General features: G+C 36.8%; 1 protein-coding gene across 2 annotated transcripts in view; it reads right to left on the reverse strand.

Moving 5' to 3' along the window:
- RSRC1 (arginine and serine rich coiled-coil 1) overlaps positions 1-22,516 on the reverse strand; it is a 175,338-nt gene that overhangs the window by 135,165 nt on the left and 17,657 nt on the right. Inside the window, exon 4 of one of the 2 annotated variants that reach the window (XM_075098599.1) lies at positions 1,950-2,120. The exons of the other annotated variant lie outside the window; for it this stretch is intronic. Within the exon in view, the coding sequence (XP_074954700.1) occupies positions 1,950-2,120 (171 nt within the window). The remainder of the gene's footprint in view (positions 1-1,949; positions 2,121-22,516) is intronic. 2 annotated transcript variants of the gene reach the window in all.

Below are 22,516 nucleotides of genomic sequence, written 5' to 3' on the forward strand. Positions count from 1 at the left end.
TGTGCAGTAATTGCAAATAACAATTGCGTCAAAGAGCTGTGTCTTCTCTGTCTATTCAAATATGTTGCTTTGCAGGGCCCTTAAACAATAATGAGGTGATGCTGATACAGTCTCAGTCTTCAGAATGACAAATAACTTTAAAGGGAAAAGCTTCTCAGGTCCATATTCTCTGCACAGATATACTTTGATCACTATTTGATTAAACTGAAAAACATGTCGTCCCCTCTCAGAAAAGTTTATGAAGCACAGATTATATCGACATCACCCTAGGTACATTTCATTTTGTATTCTAATAATGCTCCAAGTAAGAAATCCCTGTACAAGCCTACCAGTCAGTACCTGAGCTCAAACGAAAATGGACTGATATCATCAAATGTTTCTATTATCAATTTGTACTCTTTGTCCTAACTACCTTGGAAATGACCCAAACAGGGCATTTTGTTTTCAAATTTAGCGTAAGCAATTTTGTAAGTTATTGAAGGATAAAGATAAATTGCTTGCTTCAAAAAAAATTCTGGGCACTTCTGTGTTCTTCCTACAGCTACCTCGTATTGATCCTTGTTATAAAAGGACATAAAGCCAGGCAGTAAGCTAATAGACCACTGCTATATACTCCAACATGATTTAAGATGTGCTTCTACACGAAGTCCAGAAAACCTCTCACACACCAAATGTTACGTGCCTAGTATGGATCCTTTCCCCACTTTCCTACTTCAATTAACAAAAAAAAAAAAAAAAAAAAAAAACCAAACCCAAAACGCGAAAAAAATTTGTCTGGAATATGCAAGGCTTCTCCCCAAGTCTTCTAGAAGTACCAAAATATATTTGAACTTCAGGTAAATGCATAAAAGGCATCTTGTTTGTGACTTATCAGACATACTGCAAACATCTCAGGGGCTCTGTTTACCTTGAATGCTACTGATTGCTGAAGAGTTCCACAACAAGAAGAGACAAATATCCCCCATGGATTAGTAAAATGAGGAAAGTATCCCTTAAAATGAGTGGAAGACACCACTCCTGCAGTTCCCAGCAGTCTAAGTAAAGTACTGCAAATAAGAAAAAACCATGCAAATAGCTAATCCTGAATATTTACATAATCAATGCTATCACCATGGCCAAGTAGGTAATGATATCTGAGAGACTAAATAACTAATACCACCAAGCCATAAAGCCAGGTAGATAATTGTGAGATACCTCCACCAACGTGGGTGGAGGATGCTACACTAGAAAGCCTGATTTAGCATTTTGGTGGGAATCCACTGAAGCGAAATCCATGAAGATACACACCAGCATCTTCCTTTTTGAAACCAACCACAAACAGGGAAAAGATAAACATCACAGTAAAGGCTGCAGGAGATCAAGGTGTATAGAGCAGAGGCAATTACATCAATTGCCTTTTCTGAAATCTGTAAAAGCAATATCAACAACCCAAGTAATTTCAAGCAGAAATTAGGTTGACAGCAGGTTTTGAAAGTCGGTTTGTCATTCACCCATAGCAAGCGCTTCTGCTGAAACTTACTTTGAAGCACAAATCAAGTCCAATAGGAACTTCTGACAATGTAGGGCAGGGGAGTGGGGGGTGAACAGTGAAAAACATCTTTTCGTAGGAAAAGTCTTCATACTTTCCAATACTCCTAATTTTTTCCTTAAATTGTGGTTATTATGCTTTGGAAAAATATTTATGTTAGTCCAATGAAGAAAGCTATTTAATACATTTGCAATCAAGGGGAAAAAAGAATTGTAAATTAAGCCACCATTTAGTTTGAAATGTTGTCGCATTCCAGAATTTTAAAATACCAAGAATCTCACTCTTCAAGTATTTTGAATAATTTCCACTTAGTTTGTATAAAATATCATGTACTATAAAGCAAACTGATTACAAAAAAGTAAAACAGCACTAAGCTGTTCCCTGTTTTTAATATAGTTATATTGTTTGTCATTTCACTTACCCATGCTTCGTGCCATACATCTCCTTTTCTTTTCCTTTGCCCTTCTCTTTTATTTTTTCTTTCTCTCTGCCTTTACGCCGCTCTCTTTCACGAGACCCGCTATGAGTTCTCCTATGACTGGATCTTTCACTACTTCGACTACAAGAACGTTGACGAGGTCTTGATCGTGATCTACACAAAATCCATAGTATTAAAATTTAGCAGTCATACATTTTTCACTGTCACTGTATGTTAGACTTGTTATATATTCCAATTATTTTAAACATATTTTCACATCATTTAGTAATTTAACTTTTAAACAAAAACCTGCCAATTTATCACAAGAAAAATGAAAAAGAAAGCATTGCTTCTACTCTGAAGGAAGAATGCAAAATAAATTAAAGCACGCTATGTAGTATTCACCTATTACCAAAGTAATCTTTGGAGCTATTGGAGAAGGAAAGGAAGGCAATTTATTCTTGAACAGTAAGCTTTAAATTCTTAAGTTCTGATCCATTTAGGTTGGCAAATAATCACAGAATTTACAACCGCTACTAAGTGCTTGTATTTACATATTAAATACATCACTACTAACAACGATTCTGTGATTCTGTATTCCAACAAAAAACAGAAAAAGCAGAACCGACATGTCCAAACCCCGATCTTTCCGTGCAGAGCTGACACTTGCACGCAGCTTTTTAAGATGAAATTCAGGTTTGCAACACACTTTGCAGGAAACCTATAAATAGGCCAACCCTACAGGCCCAATAACACAAGAAACTGCACACAGGTGCAAGGGTTTGTGCACATATTTGATTCTCGGTTACAGGCTCCTACACAGCTATAGGATGCTCTGTTCTCAATCATGTTATCCACTCCTCTGTAATAAATGTATGTTGTTACTGATATACTTGAATGAAAAAAGATCAAGAAGTATTACAGTATGACTGTTTCTATATGTATCCAAAAAACCTTTTCATTATTCCTGAATTCCTTTTAGATTATTTTCTCAATTTTAACTTATAATTTATCATGGATCAATACATCTGTTCTATGGCACATGAGTATCTGCAGACAATGAATATTTGGGAAAACAGCAGTTCAGGACTGCATTAGTTGCTATTACAACGTACATCTTGATAAAAGTTCTGATGGCACCTCATTGAAAAGTTTCATTAAGTACTGAGGGGTGGAAGGTCGTTTTTTAAAACAGTATTAAAAAAATTTATTTAGCACCTCTTGGAGTGCAAAACTCCAAAGGCCTTTAAAAGCAAAATCACATACAAAAGATCACTCAATTGAAAAGGCAACAACTGTTTAATAAAACTCAACAATAGAATAAGCAAAAGAAAATACTACATCCAGATGAAGCTATAAATTACATTTAGGAAGAATGTTGTTACTGAGTCTGGAATTTGTCCAGCGTACTGGGGTTAACATACCTCTTCTTGCCATCGAGCCTTTCAGACTAGCACTAGAGGTCAGAACCTCAGTTTTACGTTTCATTCAGCAGATGGCATCTCTTGCAACACAGTATCTCCTATTATCGGTCACGCTATTAGCACTAATACAATAGCTCAAATTACCACTTAGGTGGCATATTATGAACTATAGAATACTTTGTCTCAAAATGGATTTTTATTATGTCATCACAAATTAAAAAGAATCCATCCGTTCTTTAATCCTCAGGTAAAGTTTTGACCTAAAACAGTATTCTGGATATTAGATCTATTTTTTGGTTGGCACAAAGACACTAGTTTTACAAGCATCGTGATGAGGCAGGCACAGATTTACAGACCACTGCCCTACAGACATTCCCTATTTGAAGGTAACCATGATTTCTGAGAACTCTTCAGGTAAAACAAAGTCAGAAACATTTTAAAAAAAAAAAAAAACAAACCACAACCCAAACAACAAGGAAACACAGAAAAAAGCCCTGTAGCAACACAAATCACCTTCATTTGATGCAAGGCCTCTCCTTGCTTAAGGGTGTAGTTCTTCAAACAAATAACTGAGGAAACTAAAATTTTTCTTGCTAGGAAGGTTACTTTCTCTGCTCAAATTTGAACTGGATTTCACATCTACCTTTCGCATGTGCAAATAACAGCAAATTCAGTTCAGATTGCTCAAATCCTAGATTTCTGTTAGTTCACAATTCTAAGCAGGACAACTGGCAGGAATAATTTATATACAGAAAAACAGCTTTTAAAAATTACATGTAGACTTGTTGCATCAAATTTGTAATAATGTACCTAGAACAGCACGGACAAACTGATAAACATTTTCTCTACAGAAGCTGTCACTGTTCTTTCATTTGCAATCTTTTGCACCCATAAAATTCATTAGGCTAGAGTGTTCCCTAATCCTGGTTTATCCTTTGGGTTTTACAATTCCAGAAAATAGCTGATATAGCTTGTGATCCCTGTCCCAGTCACGCAGGCGAGGCAGGCAGATGACTGTCACCGGGATATTGCAGTGAAGATCTTAACAACAACGTTAAGTTCTACTCCACAGAAGCCACCTCTGTGGGACACATGAGTTCAGTCAATTGTTCAATTATCAGAGCGGTTGATCTGGGCTGTAGATCAGCCCCGAGCACAGGCGCAGACAATCCAGAATTGGCTTCACGCAGACAACTTGCAGTTTGGTCAGAGTTGTTAGCTCAGATAACAAGGTAGCACACGTAGAAGGGTCTTCAGGGCAGCTCAGGAGTCAAGCCTGCCTGCCTTCAGGGGCTGCAGATCCCCCCGCCTAACCCAAACCGACTGCGATGCCCTATTTTAGGGGATCTATAGAGGGAACAGCACAGTAAAAAAGTTATAAAGTGGATCTAGCGTATTCTGCTGCACCTGAATCACCTTGCAGAGTCTCTCCTATGCATTTGTTGTCCAGCAGCTAAGGGTTTATTTGGTCGGCACAGGACAGAGCAGCCAAGACAGGAGTGCTGAGGGACAGACATACACACCCTAAGGCAGCCTCTTGATGCAGCACCAGGTAAACGCCAGCCACACCAACCTGTGATGGATCCGCAGAGGTGTAGCCTGACCTCCTCCGAAGATGTTTTCCTGGGTTTTCCATCATTGTACAGAGTTCTTTGCAAATATTTAATTTTTCATTACTTTCCCTTAATGCTGCAGAGCTACAGCCCTCCCAAACAGAACTATCCCTGCCTGCTGAGTTCATTGTATTTATTTATATTGATTACAGACACTATTTATAAAGCACAGATAAAGCAACACAACTCCAGAAATACAGAAAGATGTACTAACCCCAGCCATGAATAGGGGTAAAGTAAATAAGGAAAAGAGCCAAAGAAAAAAGGAACAGTCTAACATTAATGCTCCCTTTCAACTCCTGAATGCTAGTGAAACTTGGATTCTGTTAATCATTTTTAAACTGGGGTAACTACTGTGTTTCCAGTGCTCTACAGCAATGAATATTTTTGAAAAAGCGTATCTTGTATTAACCATTCTCCCTCACAATCTGTCCAAAGTCCTAGTAATGGAGGACTATTAGAAAAACCACTAGGCAACCACAACACATAGTTTTATTAACAAATTTAAGCTGAATCTCAACTCTTGGTTAGGTCTTCTGCTAGCCTGAAAAAATTTTAGGGACTTCTCACACAAATAAAGGCATGAAGATTTTAAATATATTTGCTTAATTATCTAAGTAACAGCTTAGTATGAGTTAAGACACATTATGTAGTTTTACCACATTTTGATAAACAAAAGAAGCACAGAGACTAAATACTGTAAGATAACAGACATAAGACAGCAAAAATAACAAACTTTGCAGTATAATTCTCTAGAACAATTTTATCTTATATGATAAAATAAGTTCTGCCAGCAATACTTCTAAAACTGAACCAGAATTAACAGGAAGCCAGCAATAAACCATATAAGAACTGCTGAGCTTAAGCAGGTAAGACCACAATCTTCTTGATCTCTGCTAGTGTGTGCACTCTTAAGAGACCTCTTTTTCTATGAAGTGCCATAGGAAATGATGATTAGCTATGATTGAAGCAAAAGCCACAATTATACTGATATACTGAGTGAACGCTGTATCAGTTCTAGAATGCATGAAACCAGAGCTCTTTGGGCCATGAAAATGGACAAGCACTGAAACGTATCAGGACTCTGCAGCACAAGTCTCACAGGGACAAGTGGGAATGGCAAAACACTTTGGAAAATAAAAAGGCAGTGGTTTTTGCCTACAAACAGGTTTTCCCTGCATTCATCAAAAAAACAAAATACGAACTAAGGTTTCTTTCTCCCCAAAGTAAAAAGTTTAAGGGAGGGACTGACCAAAAGAATAAGCAAAGTGGAGACTCACTTTATCGTTTAAGAAAGGCATAAGGTGCAATCTTAAGGGAGAAAAAGAGTCAAGCATTTTAAACATGAGAACAAAAATGAGTTACTGATTCAGTAAAGTTAAGAAAATTTAAATAAATGAAGCTAAAGAGATTAGACTAATAGCAAGAAGAAAGCTAGAGGTATGCAACACCATATCCTGAGAGGACATAAATATGTATTCAGAAAGCAAAGAAATTATGGAAAAACATTTAAAAAATACAAAGAAGGAAAAGCACAGTTTCCCACAAAATATGCAAAAGGGCGTGCTGTGTTTGTATACAAATGTTACTGCTCTTCCCGGGATTTTATTTATTGGTAAGTACTCCCAAAACAAACTGCCACTTAAATTTTCTCTCTTACACACAACAGTTCGAAGACCTCAATATCTAAAACCTGCCTAATTTCCTCCAGCTCTGAGGGAAGCTCCAATTTCTCTTACATCCCAGGCTAATTAAACCCACCTGTTAATACAATTCAAGGCTAATTCTGCAACACCAAACACAGGCTCCAACGAAGCAGCTGACAAGAGGACTATCTAATGAAGAAGCCATGAATCCTCATTTAGCTTGGTCTTGTCTGAAACCACCAGGTAACAGTAAGTGACTGTATGAGCAGGTACCACCCTGCAGACATCAAGACAGAACTAAGACAATATTTAAAAGCAAGACTGGAGTGTTGTAAGCTTCAAGGCTTTGACTTTGCAATCCAAATAGCACACTCTACTTAATTCCTATGCTGTTTCTCCCCCCCTCCCTTCTAAAAAGGAGTGGTAACATTCAATCTCTAACATACACTTTTCTGTGGCAACTGCAGAATTTGAACAATGAAACCTCAGAAATTTAGATCATGCTTTGACAAGTTCAGGTAAGGGTACTGACCTTTATCTAGTACACTATGGCTGCAGGTAATTAAAAAAATTAAGATCAAGACCAATAAGAAAAATGATGCTTCATATTGCCTAAAATACATTCAGTATTTAGTAGTGTCATCCCCCAGCAGCACAGGCTGGGTTCCCGGGGCAGAGCCTCTCAGACGAGCAAGGGCTAACCTCAAACCAGAGGGCCATTACCAGCACCTTCACAGTGCCAGGCTTAAAGCGCTCTGAAAAGCTGCCCTTAATGCCACAGAACTTCATTTTACAATATGTTACCATTTTCATAAGATATCTGTCTTTTTTTCTTTGCCTATAAACCCAAAATCCCAAAATATTTAAGAACATTTTATGCAAGCTTACATAAGGCCTATATTAAATCCAAAATAGGCAATAGGCTCTTGATAGTGGAAGATGATTTCATAAAGTGAAAATTATAAAGCATACTGCATTTGCTACTCAGTGTATAACAAGCTGCAGTACATTTCCATTTGTAGCATGAACGAATTCACCTGTATACTGTTGAATGAATTGCTATGCTAATCTATGAATTACCATTAAAATATCTTGCAATATATACAGAACAGGAAATAAAGATGTAACTTCATGAAAGGGAGCTACAGGAAGTCATCTGTGCCAAGAATTCACCAGTAAACAAGAACAAAAACCAGAGATCAAGCAGAGAATGAAGATTTTCTATTTTACTACTGTTGAAAAAGAAAAACAATCCCGATTATTCATTTTAAAGCAAGTCCTAAAGTGTTCAAATTATAGAACTACTGGAGGAAAAAAAAAATATCAAGCCGGAGAGTAGACTGCCAGCATGCACACCCCCTTCCCCCCAAACCAACACACACAAAACACCCACCCACCATGCCAAAGGTTAAGTCATTTAGTCAAGTTCAAAGATCTTCAAAGAGTTCTTAGATCCAGATAAGCCCATATGTTACCAAAATTCTGTGAAAAGCTATTACTTTCCAATCTGCTTTTCATGTCTAAGTTACAGAACACACAGATGCTTGGCATCACTCAGTGTCCCTAAATTCTCACACCAGATAATCAAGGCTCACCAATAACTTTCGTATCTAAAATCCTAAGAAACGTCTTTATTCCATCAACACTTAGTCCACTTGTAAAAATTGAAAGTATCCATAAAAGCCCATTCAGTTACTGCACAATAAGTGTTAATTTGCTAATTTCTTCACAGGTAATCAATTAAAATGTAAAATATTGGATAAAATTAGTTGCACTAAATTTAACAGCTGCTCCATAAGCATAATTAGTTTCACAAGGGCCATATGTATTCTGAGCAGAGACAGAGTTGAAACAAATAAGCAGATTTTAAAACAAGTTTGAGAAAATCTGCATTTAATTAGCAGGTGGGCGCTACAACTGCATAATGTTTTTATACATTTATATTTATGAAGTGACAGAAGATCTAAAGGCTTTTTAAAATGGCGTTTATTGTTTGAATGGGAACTGTTTTGCTGCATGCTAAAGTGATTTAAATCCTTATAGCTCTGCTTTGAAAAAATCATAAATGGTGAAAGAAAACATGTGGAAAACTGTAAAACTAGAAAGAATTTGCGACAAAAAGCAGATACACATACCATAACCAAAAGGAAACTACACTTAATTAAATGTACACTACATCTGGAATATCAGCCTAATAAAACGTGAAACTATTAATTTTCATTGTTCTAAAGGAAATGAGGTCAGTGCCGTTTAGTATTTCCCCAATTATGTTGCACTAAAGCATTGAACTATATCTTATAGGTACAATCTAATCTTTTCAAAACATTACAATTTGAACACAGTCACTGAGATAGACTTTTTTTAAATAGAAAGAGGAATTGGAGCACAAAACCAAGACAGCTCAAAGAGAAGAAAATGAGTGCTCTTTCAGTAAAGGTAAATTTTTGAAAAAATAAGCTATTTTATTGACCACTCAAATGAAAGTTTCTCAGATGCCAAGTTCTTCCCTGGCATTCTTCTAAGCATCTCTCAGCTGATGCAGTTCTTAGTAGATTACTATTAACTCAATAGCCACAAACAAAACCCAACAAATCCATGCCTCCTTAATACTTCAGCAATAAATCAAAAGTCTGGGAAAGAACAACGAAACACAACTGCACTGCATCAAGCCTGGATATTCATATTGGTAATAAAGGCATAGTGAAAACACACAACTAATTGCAGCAAAGTGACATGTTCTCTTTCAAAGCATATTAAGAGAAACTGCCTTGTTTAACTCAAGTTCACTAGCAAGAAAAAAAATCACAGTACAAGTTCTTGGGGAAGGTAAAATCGTTTCAAGCATCAACTGCAGCTGCTCAAGAGTGCGGAAATTACCAATACTATATATATATATTTTTTTTAATGCAAATACTGCTACCTCTGTAAAACATTTCAGGTCACTATCAGTTTGCAACTTCAAAATGCATGTGTTTGAGGAAGGGAAATATAGATAATATGTATGATAATACGGCTTGTTTATTTATTGTTAAATAGAAGGTGAGTGAAAGTGAAACTAGGCAGAAGCAGAGAGTCAGCTTTTAAGTCTGAAATTAAACTGGTGCTAAGAGGAAAAAGAAATTGTTTCAAACCAGTAGGTTAGACAGTTGGTAAGTGACAAAATAGAGGGGTGTTAAAGATAGTAACAATACCATCCACAGTGTCAGAGAAATGCAAGATGAAATATAAACAATAACAGGGACAATCAAGATGAGTTTGCAGAACTGAGACAGTGGATTCACCAGATAGAGGCATCAACTTAGTTCACTAATAAATCATTCTCTACCTATAAATTACATTAATTACACTATCAAACATTTAAGGAAACAATACTCAAAATTCCAGTAAGCTGTAATCTATTTAAAAAGTAGTTACTGAACAGTAACTACTGTTCGGCATGGACAGTACATGAACGCAGACGGACAGAAGAACAGATATAGAGGACACTACTTCTCGTCTTCTTTATTCTCAAGCAGTCTATTTGCTACAAATCTAGTTCTCCAGTCTACAACCTCTGGTCTATCTCTACCAAAGAAGATTAAAGTGCCGCCTTTGCCACAACGCTTTGACTATCCTACAAAGAGTCTGCTTACAGCAGCTGAAAGACTCTAGATCCAGCGCCGACAGTGACGGCGTACCTCTGGTTCAGCACAAAGGTGCTGGAAAACCTCCAGGAGATCACCTACTGGCTGAAAGAGAACTGACTCCAGAAATACATAAAGTTTACTTAAATTGAGCTTCTGTGTCAGCAGTCCTTTGCTCAGAGACTTGCTTCCCATGCAGTTCGAGCAGAACTCCTTGCCGAAGGAAGGAGCGATAGAAGAGAAGCTGACTACAACCCTACCAGCTGCAGGAGCGCTTCGACAAAAGCATTCACGGAAAACTAAAACCAGAAAACAGACTTAACTAAATATTATCTGGAAACCAGAAATATAAATCATAGATTAAACAGCTGCTATTCAATCATGGAGATAAACCATTTGTTTTTGTTGATGTGCTTTTACAAAATGCCTAACAAAGCTAGTTACGCTAATCTGTACGTAACTATAACTTGCTTCCTTCACCAAATGGCTCACTTGAGGATCATTTCCTTGCATGCACAAGTGTGATCTGCTTCAGAAGGCCAGATGCACATTACAGATACGTATGGCAGTACATAAACTAAGTGCAGTGTTATTGGATACACATTATTTTTGTATTCAGCACAGAAACTATACATGCTATTTTTCAACAGGCTTTTTTTATGCAGAGGCAGGATTGTGGGAGCAGCTGTGGCCAAAGGAAGTGTAATGAAGTGTGCTGGCTGGGATTTGGGAAGGGAGAACAGCTGTGTGAACAGCTCCCACTGATCTACTGGAATTGCGAACTGTTCCACTCCATTAGTGATGGCAGGAGGGGATTCTCTCCCCACTGTATTCCTTTAGCTTACACAGAGGTCGCTAATTGCCCTAGGTATAACTGGTCCAAAGGAGCTGGGGATCTTTGGCCTCATCTTCGCTGGGGCAAACATGTTCCATCATTCATTTCCCTTGTTAATCTGCAAGAAGACTCTGAACAGACTCTCTCTGCTAAGATTTCACCCCAAATTAAGACCGTCAGTTTAAGAACACACCTATTTTTACATGATATTAGTTTCTTTCACATCTTTCTTTTCTTAGAGACTGTCTCAAAACAGGACTTTTTTCTAACCCTACATTCAAGCAGCCATCTCATGGGAGACCAGTAAAAGCTAGAATTTAATTCTAATAATCTTTGGGTAATGGAGTAATAAAGAAATGGGAGGTAGCACACCATCCTGGCTGCTAAATAAACTAAGAAAAAAGCCACCCCTCCGATTCCCCATTGTTTCTCATTCAAAGCAGTTCTACCAGTCTTGACATTCTAGACTTCAAGGACAGAAGAACACATGCTCCAACATAAAAGCTTGCAATACCCAGCTGCACATATACTATATGTAAACTTCCATATAAAACTAAAGTTAAAGTTAATAGGAGAAGTAATTATTATTCCAGTAATCTGCTAACCAAAAAAACCAAGCTTGCATCGGTTTAGAATATCCAGCTTGTTTTGTGCTCATACAGCAGTTTAAAAGCTGCTCAACCTCAAGGTGAGGCACAAGTAAAACAGTTGTTAGTTTGCCACACAGATACCAGCAAGGATTCCTTCCTCTCCTCACTGAATTGCAGAACTGTCACTGCTTAGGCTGAAGGAAAAGCAACCAGAAAAAAGTGGGCTGTATGAAACTTCTGTTCCTTTGGATTGTCTGATCCTGCAGAAAAGACATTTTATATCTTTTTTTATATTCCTTCTAAAAAAAATGGGAAAACTTGAATTCTATATGAATGAATAAGGTAACATTCTGTTATAAGTAAATTCATCAGGTTTTGTAATTAATTTATACACACACATGCAGTTATTCTATTTTTGATACAGCTGGAATCTATTTAAAAGAAAACCAACGGTCCAGCTTACTTTCAGGACTCAATAAATACACCAAATTATTTGTTTCTACATCATGCAGGCATTAGCGACTCTGCATCTGCTATGACAGGAAGATCTGGATGTATCACACAGCAATGAAAAAAGGTCAAATTCATTTTCCAGATGGAATCACTATCCAGGTAATTATTTGTTGTAAATTTGACAACACCTCCGATATTATGTTAAAAAGTTAAGGAACTTAAATGAGAGATTTCAAGGCTGAATTTTTCACTTCCCTAGTGTGTCTCAGAAGTTCAAATTAGTTACAGGTAAGTGCTACCCTTCTGTCTCAGGGACCACTGGTTTATTTTTTGTGGTTGTAAAACATCTAAGATTGAGGCTCCAATCATGGTTTGAGCTTAAAGATGCTATAATATTTATGTATACTTACATCCACAGAGATATTAGACAGCTGAATGAAATTACCTAAACAGATGCTTGAAATCAGCTTACACCATGGAATACAGAATGTTCTCATAAACTGGGGGAAAAAAAAAAAACAAAACACCCAACCCAGACCCAAACCCCCAGCCCAGAGCGTTACAGCACCATCACTGTCAACATGAGGCACTCAAGCCACTAAGAAGTACCAGCGCGGATCCAAAACTGAACCAACAGAAAAAAGTCTCAACGTTTCTCATTCTTCAACACTGTAGCAACTTGTAGTACCATTCAGAAGCCTCAAAAAGCTGCTAAAGACAAGATTAAAGCATATGCTTGCCCTCAGAAACAAATACCTATTTTAAAATACTGGAACTATTGAGAAAGACTCAATTCATATGATGGACAGAGGTCTCAAGTGACACTTTGGAAATAATACTTAGATGAAAAGCTGCGTGTCTACTTGTACTTCACCGGTAACAAATTAAACTATTAGTCTGTGCTCACTATTAAGAAAAATGGAAACTTTTTTCTTTAATTCAGAGATAACCAGGCGTTTTAGGTTTAAATTTTATGAGATGTAAAAAGTTTGCAGTATTCCACCTACACTTTTTACCACATTAGGTTTATGAAGCATATAGAAAAACTTTTAGAATACTATCTTGTTTTCCCAAAATAATAATAAAAAAATAACCTGTAACATTTAATGAAAATAGCCATAACGTTACTACAGGATCAAGTCTCTGAAAATAAAGTCATAAAAGGGCTTTAAAAACTCCTAAAGCACACACATACAAAAAAAAAGAGGCAAAAAAGTATCACTCCATACTGTCAAAACCTTTTGAAGACAACACACACAGTTTGAATATTTTATTACTACTTTTCAGTACACATTCCACAATTGCAAAGATAATTTTCTAATTTACAGGCAAGTTGGATGCGTCTTACTTTCATTTTACAAACACAGAGTAGAGAGAGAGAGGAAAGCATGGTCTTTTTTTAATATTCTCCTAGGTGAATACTGAACAGCTTATTTGCTGGAGGCAGATGAAGAATACACAGCTGACAGCCTTATCGGACACAAAATCTACTTTACTGGAAGTTATCACCTAAAACCCTGTTGTGTCTTTCCCAAATCCCAACTCTAATGACTAATTAAATACTCCAAGAAAGGGGCAGGAAAGCAACTCTGAACATTTTGCTTCATATTCCAAAGAAAAAGTGTTTTCTTTGGAATCACCGAACCTGCAACTGTTACATAAAAGATTGTAAAATAAAACATATAAAAAAGAAAAACAAAATCTGAATTGTTTTTAAAAATTATATAAAGTAACAAAATACTTGGTTATTATACTTCAAAATGTATTATGACTGTTCTGATCAATTGACGATATTAGTTCCAACTTAAATGGGTAATAACAATCAATTAAAATGGGATTTCTCTATACCTATGCCTTCATTTAAAAAAAGAGTCTCAGTTTTACTATGGCATTCTGTTCTAAGCTTTATTTTTTGTTTAAAACATAAAATAACAAAACCTTACAAAACCACAGCAAAAACATGAAATCATTACAGACCAGCATTGCATGGCCTTCCTGAATGTGCAAGAAGCCTGCAACAGCAGCTATTATGTACTACACTCATCTCAATTTTGAAACCTGAAGGCAAGAATTACAATGTAAACTGTATTATTTCCATCACTGAGAATATTACCAAAATTATGCAGTTAACAAGCCGAGTCCAAAAATAAAATGCTACCTTTTGTGTGCCTCAAAAGCAACAACTCTCTTCCCAGCAGCTACATCACGACTCCCAGAATACTAACAACATTATGGGGAAGTTGGAGAGGAGGGAACTGGAACATCATGAGATTCCAGAACTCAAAGGTAGTAACGCATATTAAGCTAACAATGTACTAAGCAATGAAAACCTGCCTGTCACCCCTCTGCCACCTTCAAACACCTCTTCAGCAGTCATTGATGCCCCCATGCCTACGACAACACCACTAGCTGCCTGCGGTTCATTGTGCTGGCAGACAGTTGTTTTACTGTTGTGCATCTTTCATGGCTCTCCAACTTTGTTTTTTCCCCCTACACCTATTGTTTCCTGCTACTAATCAAACTACCAAGTCTTTGGGGCTGAAACTCTATTTTGAATACTCGATACTGCAGACAGCGCAGTAAGAGCTTGATCCCTGTCTGGCACCTTCCTATTATAAGTAACATAAGGGTACGTTGACTAACCACAGGCAATCAAGATATTACCGTTCCTCAGATAAGATTATATCATCCCTAACAATCTATTGTACTTCACAGTTGCAACTTACTAGAAACTTGATAATTTTGGTTACCAAGCTTCAGTTTCCTAAAACACACCAATCTTGTGATCATATCAGCTTACTGTAAGATATGTTCTGAAATAAGGCCAAGACTTCATTGTATTATTCAGATAATTTGAGGTTTTTAATTTAGCTGAAGCATGGGAATACTCCATAATTCAGATACTTTACCACAGTCTTCAGGAAAGCTTTCATCAGGACACTCAAGATCTTACAGCATCCTGCTGCCTGATCTGCAATGTTCAGACTTCTAATGCTCCTTTCAGGCTAGGGGTGAGTAACAACACGTCCCAACCACCCCTAATTATCGCCCCCGTGAGTAAGTGCCTCTGTTGACTTGGACTCAAGATTGGAGTTACAATCTAACACACTTTTGCAGTCTGGAGCTGGAAAACTGTTGATCTACTCCAATTTTAGCAAACGCTTGCTCTTTGGGTCTAGCAGATAGGACAAACAATGGTGTAAGGTGTGTAACTGTGCAGATTTTGTCTTTACCCTGAAAATCTGATACAAGTGACGACCCCATCGGGACAGGTCGCTGTTTTGCTCCTCGGTGAGTGGCTGAGCCCTACAACAGCACCGATACACACTCCTTCCTTTCTCTGTATTTGTATTGATTCTACTCTCTACTTCATTGTGATTTACAGAGTTTTCACAAGTAAATTTAACAGGAGACTGGAATCATGAAAGGACGGACCCTTATATTTACTTATATATTAACTTATTTGACAGTTAAAATCCTTGATGTCGAACACTTAAGGAAAAAGAACCGACTGACTTGAAATTAATAATGGAAACTAATAAACTGAAGACTTGCTCGCAATTCGCCTATGTTCCCCATTTCTCAGACGTATTTCCTCTTTGCTCTTCCAACCCCCTACCCAGCAGCTGTTGTCTGCTTCCCCATTGGAAAATAAGATACAAAGTAACATTGCGGAAAAAAAGCATGTAAGTTTTCAGTATATTCACATTTTTGAGGAATGGTCAGTTTTTAAAAAACAAACGAACAAAACAAAAAACCCAACATTTGAACTTTTCACAGACAAATGAATCAAAAGGTTCAGGGCAAGAACAGCGTTAACAACTTGTTTGTTCTATTATTATTTATTTGTAAGTTGTAGAACGTAGCACAACACAAGCAGCAGCTGCAGGAAATGCTACAATTTGGCCATTTTCAACTCGTTTTGAGAGGGGGGAAGAAACCAAACCAACCAAGAGTTAACATGCCCTAATTCAAACCTTAAGGAAACCAAAGTGATATTGATTCCTTGGCAACAAGTCTATCCTTGACTGGACAGCTCGGCCTTAGGGGGTGTTGAGCCCCAACGAAGGAAAGGGAGACGAGCTATCAGTAACGCAGGACAGACTGACATAACCCACAGTGCCCCTTTCACAAGCCATAGCTGAAGAGGGACATGACATTTGCCTACATTAATCTCATTAACTTGTGGAAGGCGAATGCCTAATTTGCTCAGCGTGTGAAATTTTTTTTTTTTTTTTTTTTTTTGCTGCTTCAGTTTAGCCATCTACTTGAAAAACATGAAATTTTCTCTTCCTAGTTTAGTAGGAGAGTCAGGTCCAGATATGTTTTGGAAGCTGTCACCAGAAAGGGAACAGCTTTACCTAAAATGAACTAAGTTGTTTATTAAATTCTTTTGTAACATGCAGTTCAGTTTAAAATATGCTAAAACAGATTTAGAAAAAATTTTACTAAAGATCCTTTCCCAAGATATTTTCTGTTTGTAGTCCTCAGCTGCCATAACAGTGCAATCTTTAACTGTATACTGTATTTTTGTTATAGGATAACGCATCTTTACTTAAACTGTTAAAATACAGTGCATTAAAGAGTTCACAGAAGATTAATGATTTCTAGCTAGCAAAAATTGCATTTTGTCAGTCAAAAATGAGATACACATTTATAAATGACAGACGTCAATGGAAACAGGTCATATTTTCTGCCAACATGCAGGAAAAAGTGACCTAAACCATATTTGCTGTGAATTTCACATACCATAACACTATTTACCAGTGCCCCAGTGCTGGGTAGCTTGTAGAGAAATAGCACAGCCTCAATACAGGGTAGTAAATTCAAGTTACACTGGCAAAGATAGCTGCTTTAAGACAGACAAAAGTCCAGAGGAATGGGAAGTACTGGCCAAAGCCGCTCACCATGTCAAAGCACGCTGAAGGTCCCTGACAGCAGTACTCTACCAAAGCCCCATGGAATACGAGCTGATCTTCCAAAGCAAATCCCAGAAGGGCAGCAGAAAGGCCCTCCTGTCTTCAGGGAGGAGGACATTCGGTACAAGGAGAGACTTTATAGAGCCAGGTTGGTGATGGGGTCCACTCAGAACCCCAAATTCAACACAAAGCAGATGTTGAAATTTGGTAATTACACAAATGTATGTTTAAAGTTCTCACTGTGACAGTTTTATAATTAACGTGATAGCTATACTTACATTATTCCCCTTGCACCACTATACCACAGCAAAGAAAATATACTCATCAGTAGTTACAATTTTGACTAACACCAGAATTTCCAATATGACCCATCAGAAATTCAGAGGCAGATTAAAACTGCTGTTCCACTCTAAAATGTATTTCCTAATAATAGTTTTGATAATCTAGAGAGCAGCATTTCTATATATTTGATGGAACTTCATAAAATTCCTAATGAGTATCAATACAATAGGCTATTTTTATTTTACTTGTTTTTTCTGTTTTGAATATTTGTTTACAAACGTGATCTATTCTCAGAGATTACCTTTATAGAAGTCTCAAAATTAAAACAATTTCAATTTTTTTTTTAATTCCACAGCTTTCCTTAAGGACTAGTTTATGTTTTAGTTTATGCTACCACAATTCAATTGCTTTAACACCTTGTCTGTGATTTGAACGAGTGGTTCATTAATAAATTGCCTTTTTTTTTTTTTAAATGAGTAACTATTTCCAATCTTACACTTTAACCATAACCTGAACAATTATTTTATAAACTTATGTTTTAACATTAAATTACTAGAACCACATTTTTTGTGGCAAAAATGGCAACGCTGACCCTTATTTTATTAGCCTACAATTTGCTCACCAGTGTTTTCTTAAGCTATATGAATGGCTTATGTACGTTGACAACATCCCACAGATGGTTATGATTATGTTCAACAGGACAACGCACTCATTGAAAACTTTCACAGACGCTTACTTAATGGGATGTCACATTAAATCTGACATAGTAAGATAAAGTAACTACATACTAATTATAACATCTCAAAAAGGTCATTTTCAAATGATATTCATAACATTTCTAATGTAATTATTGACAGAACCGGTGCACTAACGTTCACATAAGAATGAGTTTTTAAACAAGTGCGATTATTAAATAGCTTTCTTCTGCCAGAAGATGTCCTTGAATATACGTAGCTGTCAACATCTTGGAAATAGATGCCCCTAACTACAAAACTCTGGTAAACGTCAGAATTCGATTTGACTACTACTTGCTTCCTCTCTTAATGCTTAATGACTAATTCCTCAGAGATACCCTTAAAAGCCCTAAAATGTTGTCCTTGGGTAGAAACTTTCACTCAGCAATCAATCGGGAGCAAATTAGATGATTGTGTTGAAATGTACTGCACTGTTTAAGCTAACAAATGAATGAAGAAAGGTAGTATATCGGAACATATGCCACTGCACTGAAGTTGCTAAAAGGGTCTGTTGGAAGAATATTTGGTTTCCAGTGAAGCTAATATGCTATAAGAAGGGACAGTGATGAAAGAATACCAAGTCATATGGAAATCCAAATATAGTGACAGACACAATTATTTTACTAATTGCTAATGAATACAGTCAAGTGGCTTCAAAAAGCAAAACTTTGCTTGGACTACTTCAGGTTTTGACCTCTGCATGAGCAAATGCATTTCAAACTGAAGCCCACCAAAATTGATTAACGGCGCCAGCCAAGGCCAGCGTGTAGTTGAAGCTTTTTTCCATCTATCACATGGCCCCAAGGATAGTTAAATGAACCTTAAAATGGCTACAAACAGCTCAATGACTACACAGGCTCCTGCCAATTAGAAATAATTAGGCAGTCATTTTGGTGGTAAGTCTTTTTAAGTGCATACATAATGATGCAATGATGCTTATTAGCGATCTCATATGAGCTATGCTCAAACAGCCTGGAATAATTATGCAACTATCACAAAGCCTTGCACATCTCTGTACTTCACCTTAATGCATTTAAAAATCCACTTCATTACCTCCAGTAATTAATCCTCCATTAATTGCAGGAAAAGCCCAGTTTACCGTGCTTCGTTTCTAATTATCTTATAAATAGTTATGGTTCTAATTAATGTGTTCATTAAGCTGAATATCTTTCTCAAAGCCATGCTCAGAGCAAAGGTTCCTCTTTTGAGAGAAAAAGCCTAACTAGCCATAAGGTGAGGCCATTTCGGTTGTATTTGCTTTTATTTTAGTATATTCAACCTCCTAATTGGCATTTAAAATCTAATTTGGAAGAACTTCAAGAAGACTATATAGTAGAAAAATAGGAAAAGGATTTTTTTTTTTTACCCATTCTCCAATCAAGAAGCTTAGAGCTTTAACAGGAAAACTTTTAGAATATCTTTTTGATATAGACTGGTAACAGATTTTCAGTGCTATGCCACAGATTAATTTAAATTCTATTACAATTTATCTTACCCCTGCATGTTTCCATATAAGAGAAGCAAAAAAAAGAAAAATAGATGTCCAACAGTATATACATAATTTTAAAATGAACGTACTACTGCCCTCGCCTCCATTTCTAGGACATAAATCAGCAGTACAGAATTATGGAAACATTGAAATCAGTTATTCAAGCTGAGTATAATACAACTCTTTAAAGTCATTGAGAGTTTTTCAGTTTGCCTTACTAGGAGTTGGTATGATCCTATGAAAACCACTACTGAAGAATATTTTAAAATATTATTTATGGATAAGGAAACTCCATATTGAAAGCATATGTTTCACAGTATTTTGGAGGTATGCATATATGCATTTGCAGAAAATTGAAAGATTCAAAATAAAAAAATATTTTGGGTGTACTCTTGTAGAACTTAAGTTACAGTTAATGTTAAAGAATAGATATTAATTTTCTACCTTCTCCTGGATTTCAGGTTTTTTTTTTTAGATACACATTCTATTGAATACAACTCTCTCCAGCGATGCTATGCAAAACAAATAGAAGCTTTCACGTTTTTCCCTTATGTGATGACACATTAAGAAAATACTTTGCTCAGGTAATTATATTAAAACTATTTTGACAGTAAAAAGACAAAGGCTCTACATATGCCTGAAGTTAACAATTGTTTTTTAGAATCTTTTCTTCCCATAACATCACACCTGAGTTAAATGTGGAATCACTGAAGTCAAGTGCAGCTTTGCCATGGTCTCTGACAGGGCCAGAGTTTTATACCAATAAATCTATATCGGGACCAGAAGCAGCATTATCGTCTATATATATATTCGCACTCTTACATTTCAGAGAGATTCGGTGCCTTGCCTTAGAGACTGGCAAGCTGCTCTGTTCACAGTGCCTGCTCCAGCTTTAAAATCGCCTCTCACCCCATCTCAGCTTGAACAACCCAGGCTTGACCCTTTCTTCCCCAACCCACATTCTCCACACATGGACATCTCACCCTGTTCTCCTGCTCCTCACGAAAAGAGAGCAAGAGAGTGCTTTCAGACAGATCAGCGCACTGAAGTATCTTGAAGCATAGATGTGAGAGAAGAAGAACAGGCACTAAAGGATGAAGGGACAGTCAGGAAAGTGTCACAGTACCCCAACTTTAATCAGCTTAATCTGGCATGAACTCTCTCCCAAAGCACACTTCGGTCATAATGTCAGCAAAAACTGGCGGCTGCCTATCTGGATCTTGAAGTACAATTGATTTATATGGGATAAAATTTGTACAAAGGTACCAAAAGTCCTGTATGCAGCAGCTACTGTCCTACTCACAAAGACAGCAACGCCCTGCTACTGAGCAATGGCTTCAGATGAAATCTCGGACAAAAGCAGTGATCAGGGCATGTACGCTGATTTAGACAGAAGAGTGATCATGTCTAAAAACCAAAATGACAAAAAAACATCCTCTAAAGCAAGAGTCAGCAACTACCACCTCTGCCACAAAGATGGCTTTTGAATGGCACACAACACATCTAGGAGCAAAGAACCATAATACCTTGAGAAAAATAGCTAAGAAAGGCAGCGGTCTCCAGGTCCTGGCTCCCACAAAATTCCAGATTGGCTTCCAGCCACAGAGGCAAGGCATTACTGATGAACATCTTATCTCTCTGGTAATTAATTTATCCCAGGACCTGATATATTTCTAGCAACATATTTAACCTCTAGTTTGAGAGAAGCAAAGCATCAGGCACAGCCTACTTTAAATGTTGCTGACCCCTGATCCAAGGTGTCTGGTTACAAGAACAACAGTCTTGTTATAACTGCCCCTCACATAACTTGAATAAAATAACACAAGAATAATGTACAAAGATAATTGAGAAGGACTATGGTAACCAATCTATTAATACGTAAAGTAAACATGGCAAGGAATATGTGGAAGAAACAGTTATCCATCATTAAATCTATCAAGAACAGGGAAGCTGAATTAGGGCTGTACAATCCATCTTAATTCTGGCACATACAACTTCAGCAAGGTTGACTTAGGTACCTTCAACAAAATTCAGGTTGGATTTTTGAAATACACGGGGTTGACAGCTACCTATATTCTATTATTACAGGGCAGCTGTTACTCTTGTTAGTTGTTTTTTGTTTGTTGGTTTTTTCTTTTTTTTTTTCTTAACATTCTGATGAGTCCTGTAGAAAAAGATATAGTAAAACAATTTTGTGGCAAAAATACAGGTTTTTCACCTGCATCTTTTCAAACTAGATACTGTCAATAGAATTAGAGAGAATGAAAGATGGGAATAAAGTAAATGGTAAAATGGTTCTACTAAGTTCTACAATTTATGCATTTCTCATTTTGCTAATCTAGAAATTAACACTGGAAAAAGCAGCAATTTACATCGCAAACAATGATGGTCTTATATTACCAATGCATCTTTAAGACATCTGCTATATGTTGGTTTGCATGGCTGCCTCTAGAAACATGATCTCTGAAGCAAAAACTAAGAGATTCTATTTCATGGCCAGAGCTTTGGAAGCAGAGAAAAAGAGGATTGAAAAAAAAAAGGAAAAATACATAGTAGTTTACAATGTAGACACATCGGAATCAAAAAGCCAATTGTCCGCTACGGGGAATCACACTCTTGTTTTCTTGAGTACCTTTTCCCAAACAGAAAAACGAAGGGGAAAACAAACACACACAAAAACCACCACAACCCCACCCTAAAAAAAAAACCAACCTGCAAATACACCCTTTCCCAAAGGGAGAAATAAAAGGTTTTAGAAAAATAAGAAGCTACACTTAAAACACATTCTTTGTATATAACGCCTGGACTGCTTTAGGAAAAAAAAAGTTTACATGTAATTAGACTTAATACTTAGCTCTAAATGAATCGCACTTATGCATTCATATTTTTTTTTAAGGATTCTTTTTTTATACCAATGAAAGGCATCAAAGCAACTGTCACTAGCAGCTATCTGGCCTTATTG

The sequence above is a fragment of the Phalacrocorax aristotelis genome, chromosome 7 (genome assembly GCF_949628215.1).
Source record: "Phalacrocorax aristotelis chromosome 7, bGulAri2.1, whole genome shotgun sequence".
Classification (NCBI taxonomy): domain Eukaryota; kingdom Metazoa; phylum Chordata; class Aves; order Suliformes; family Phalacrocoracidae; genus Phalacrocorax; species Phalacrocorax aristotelis.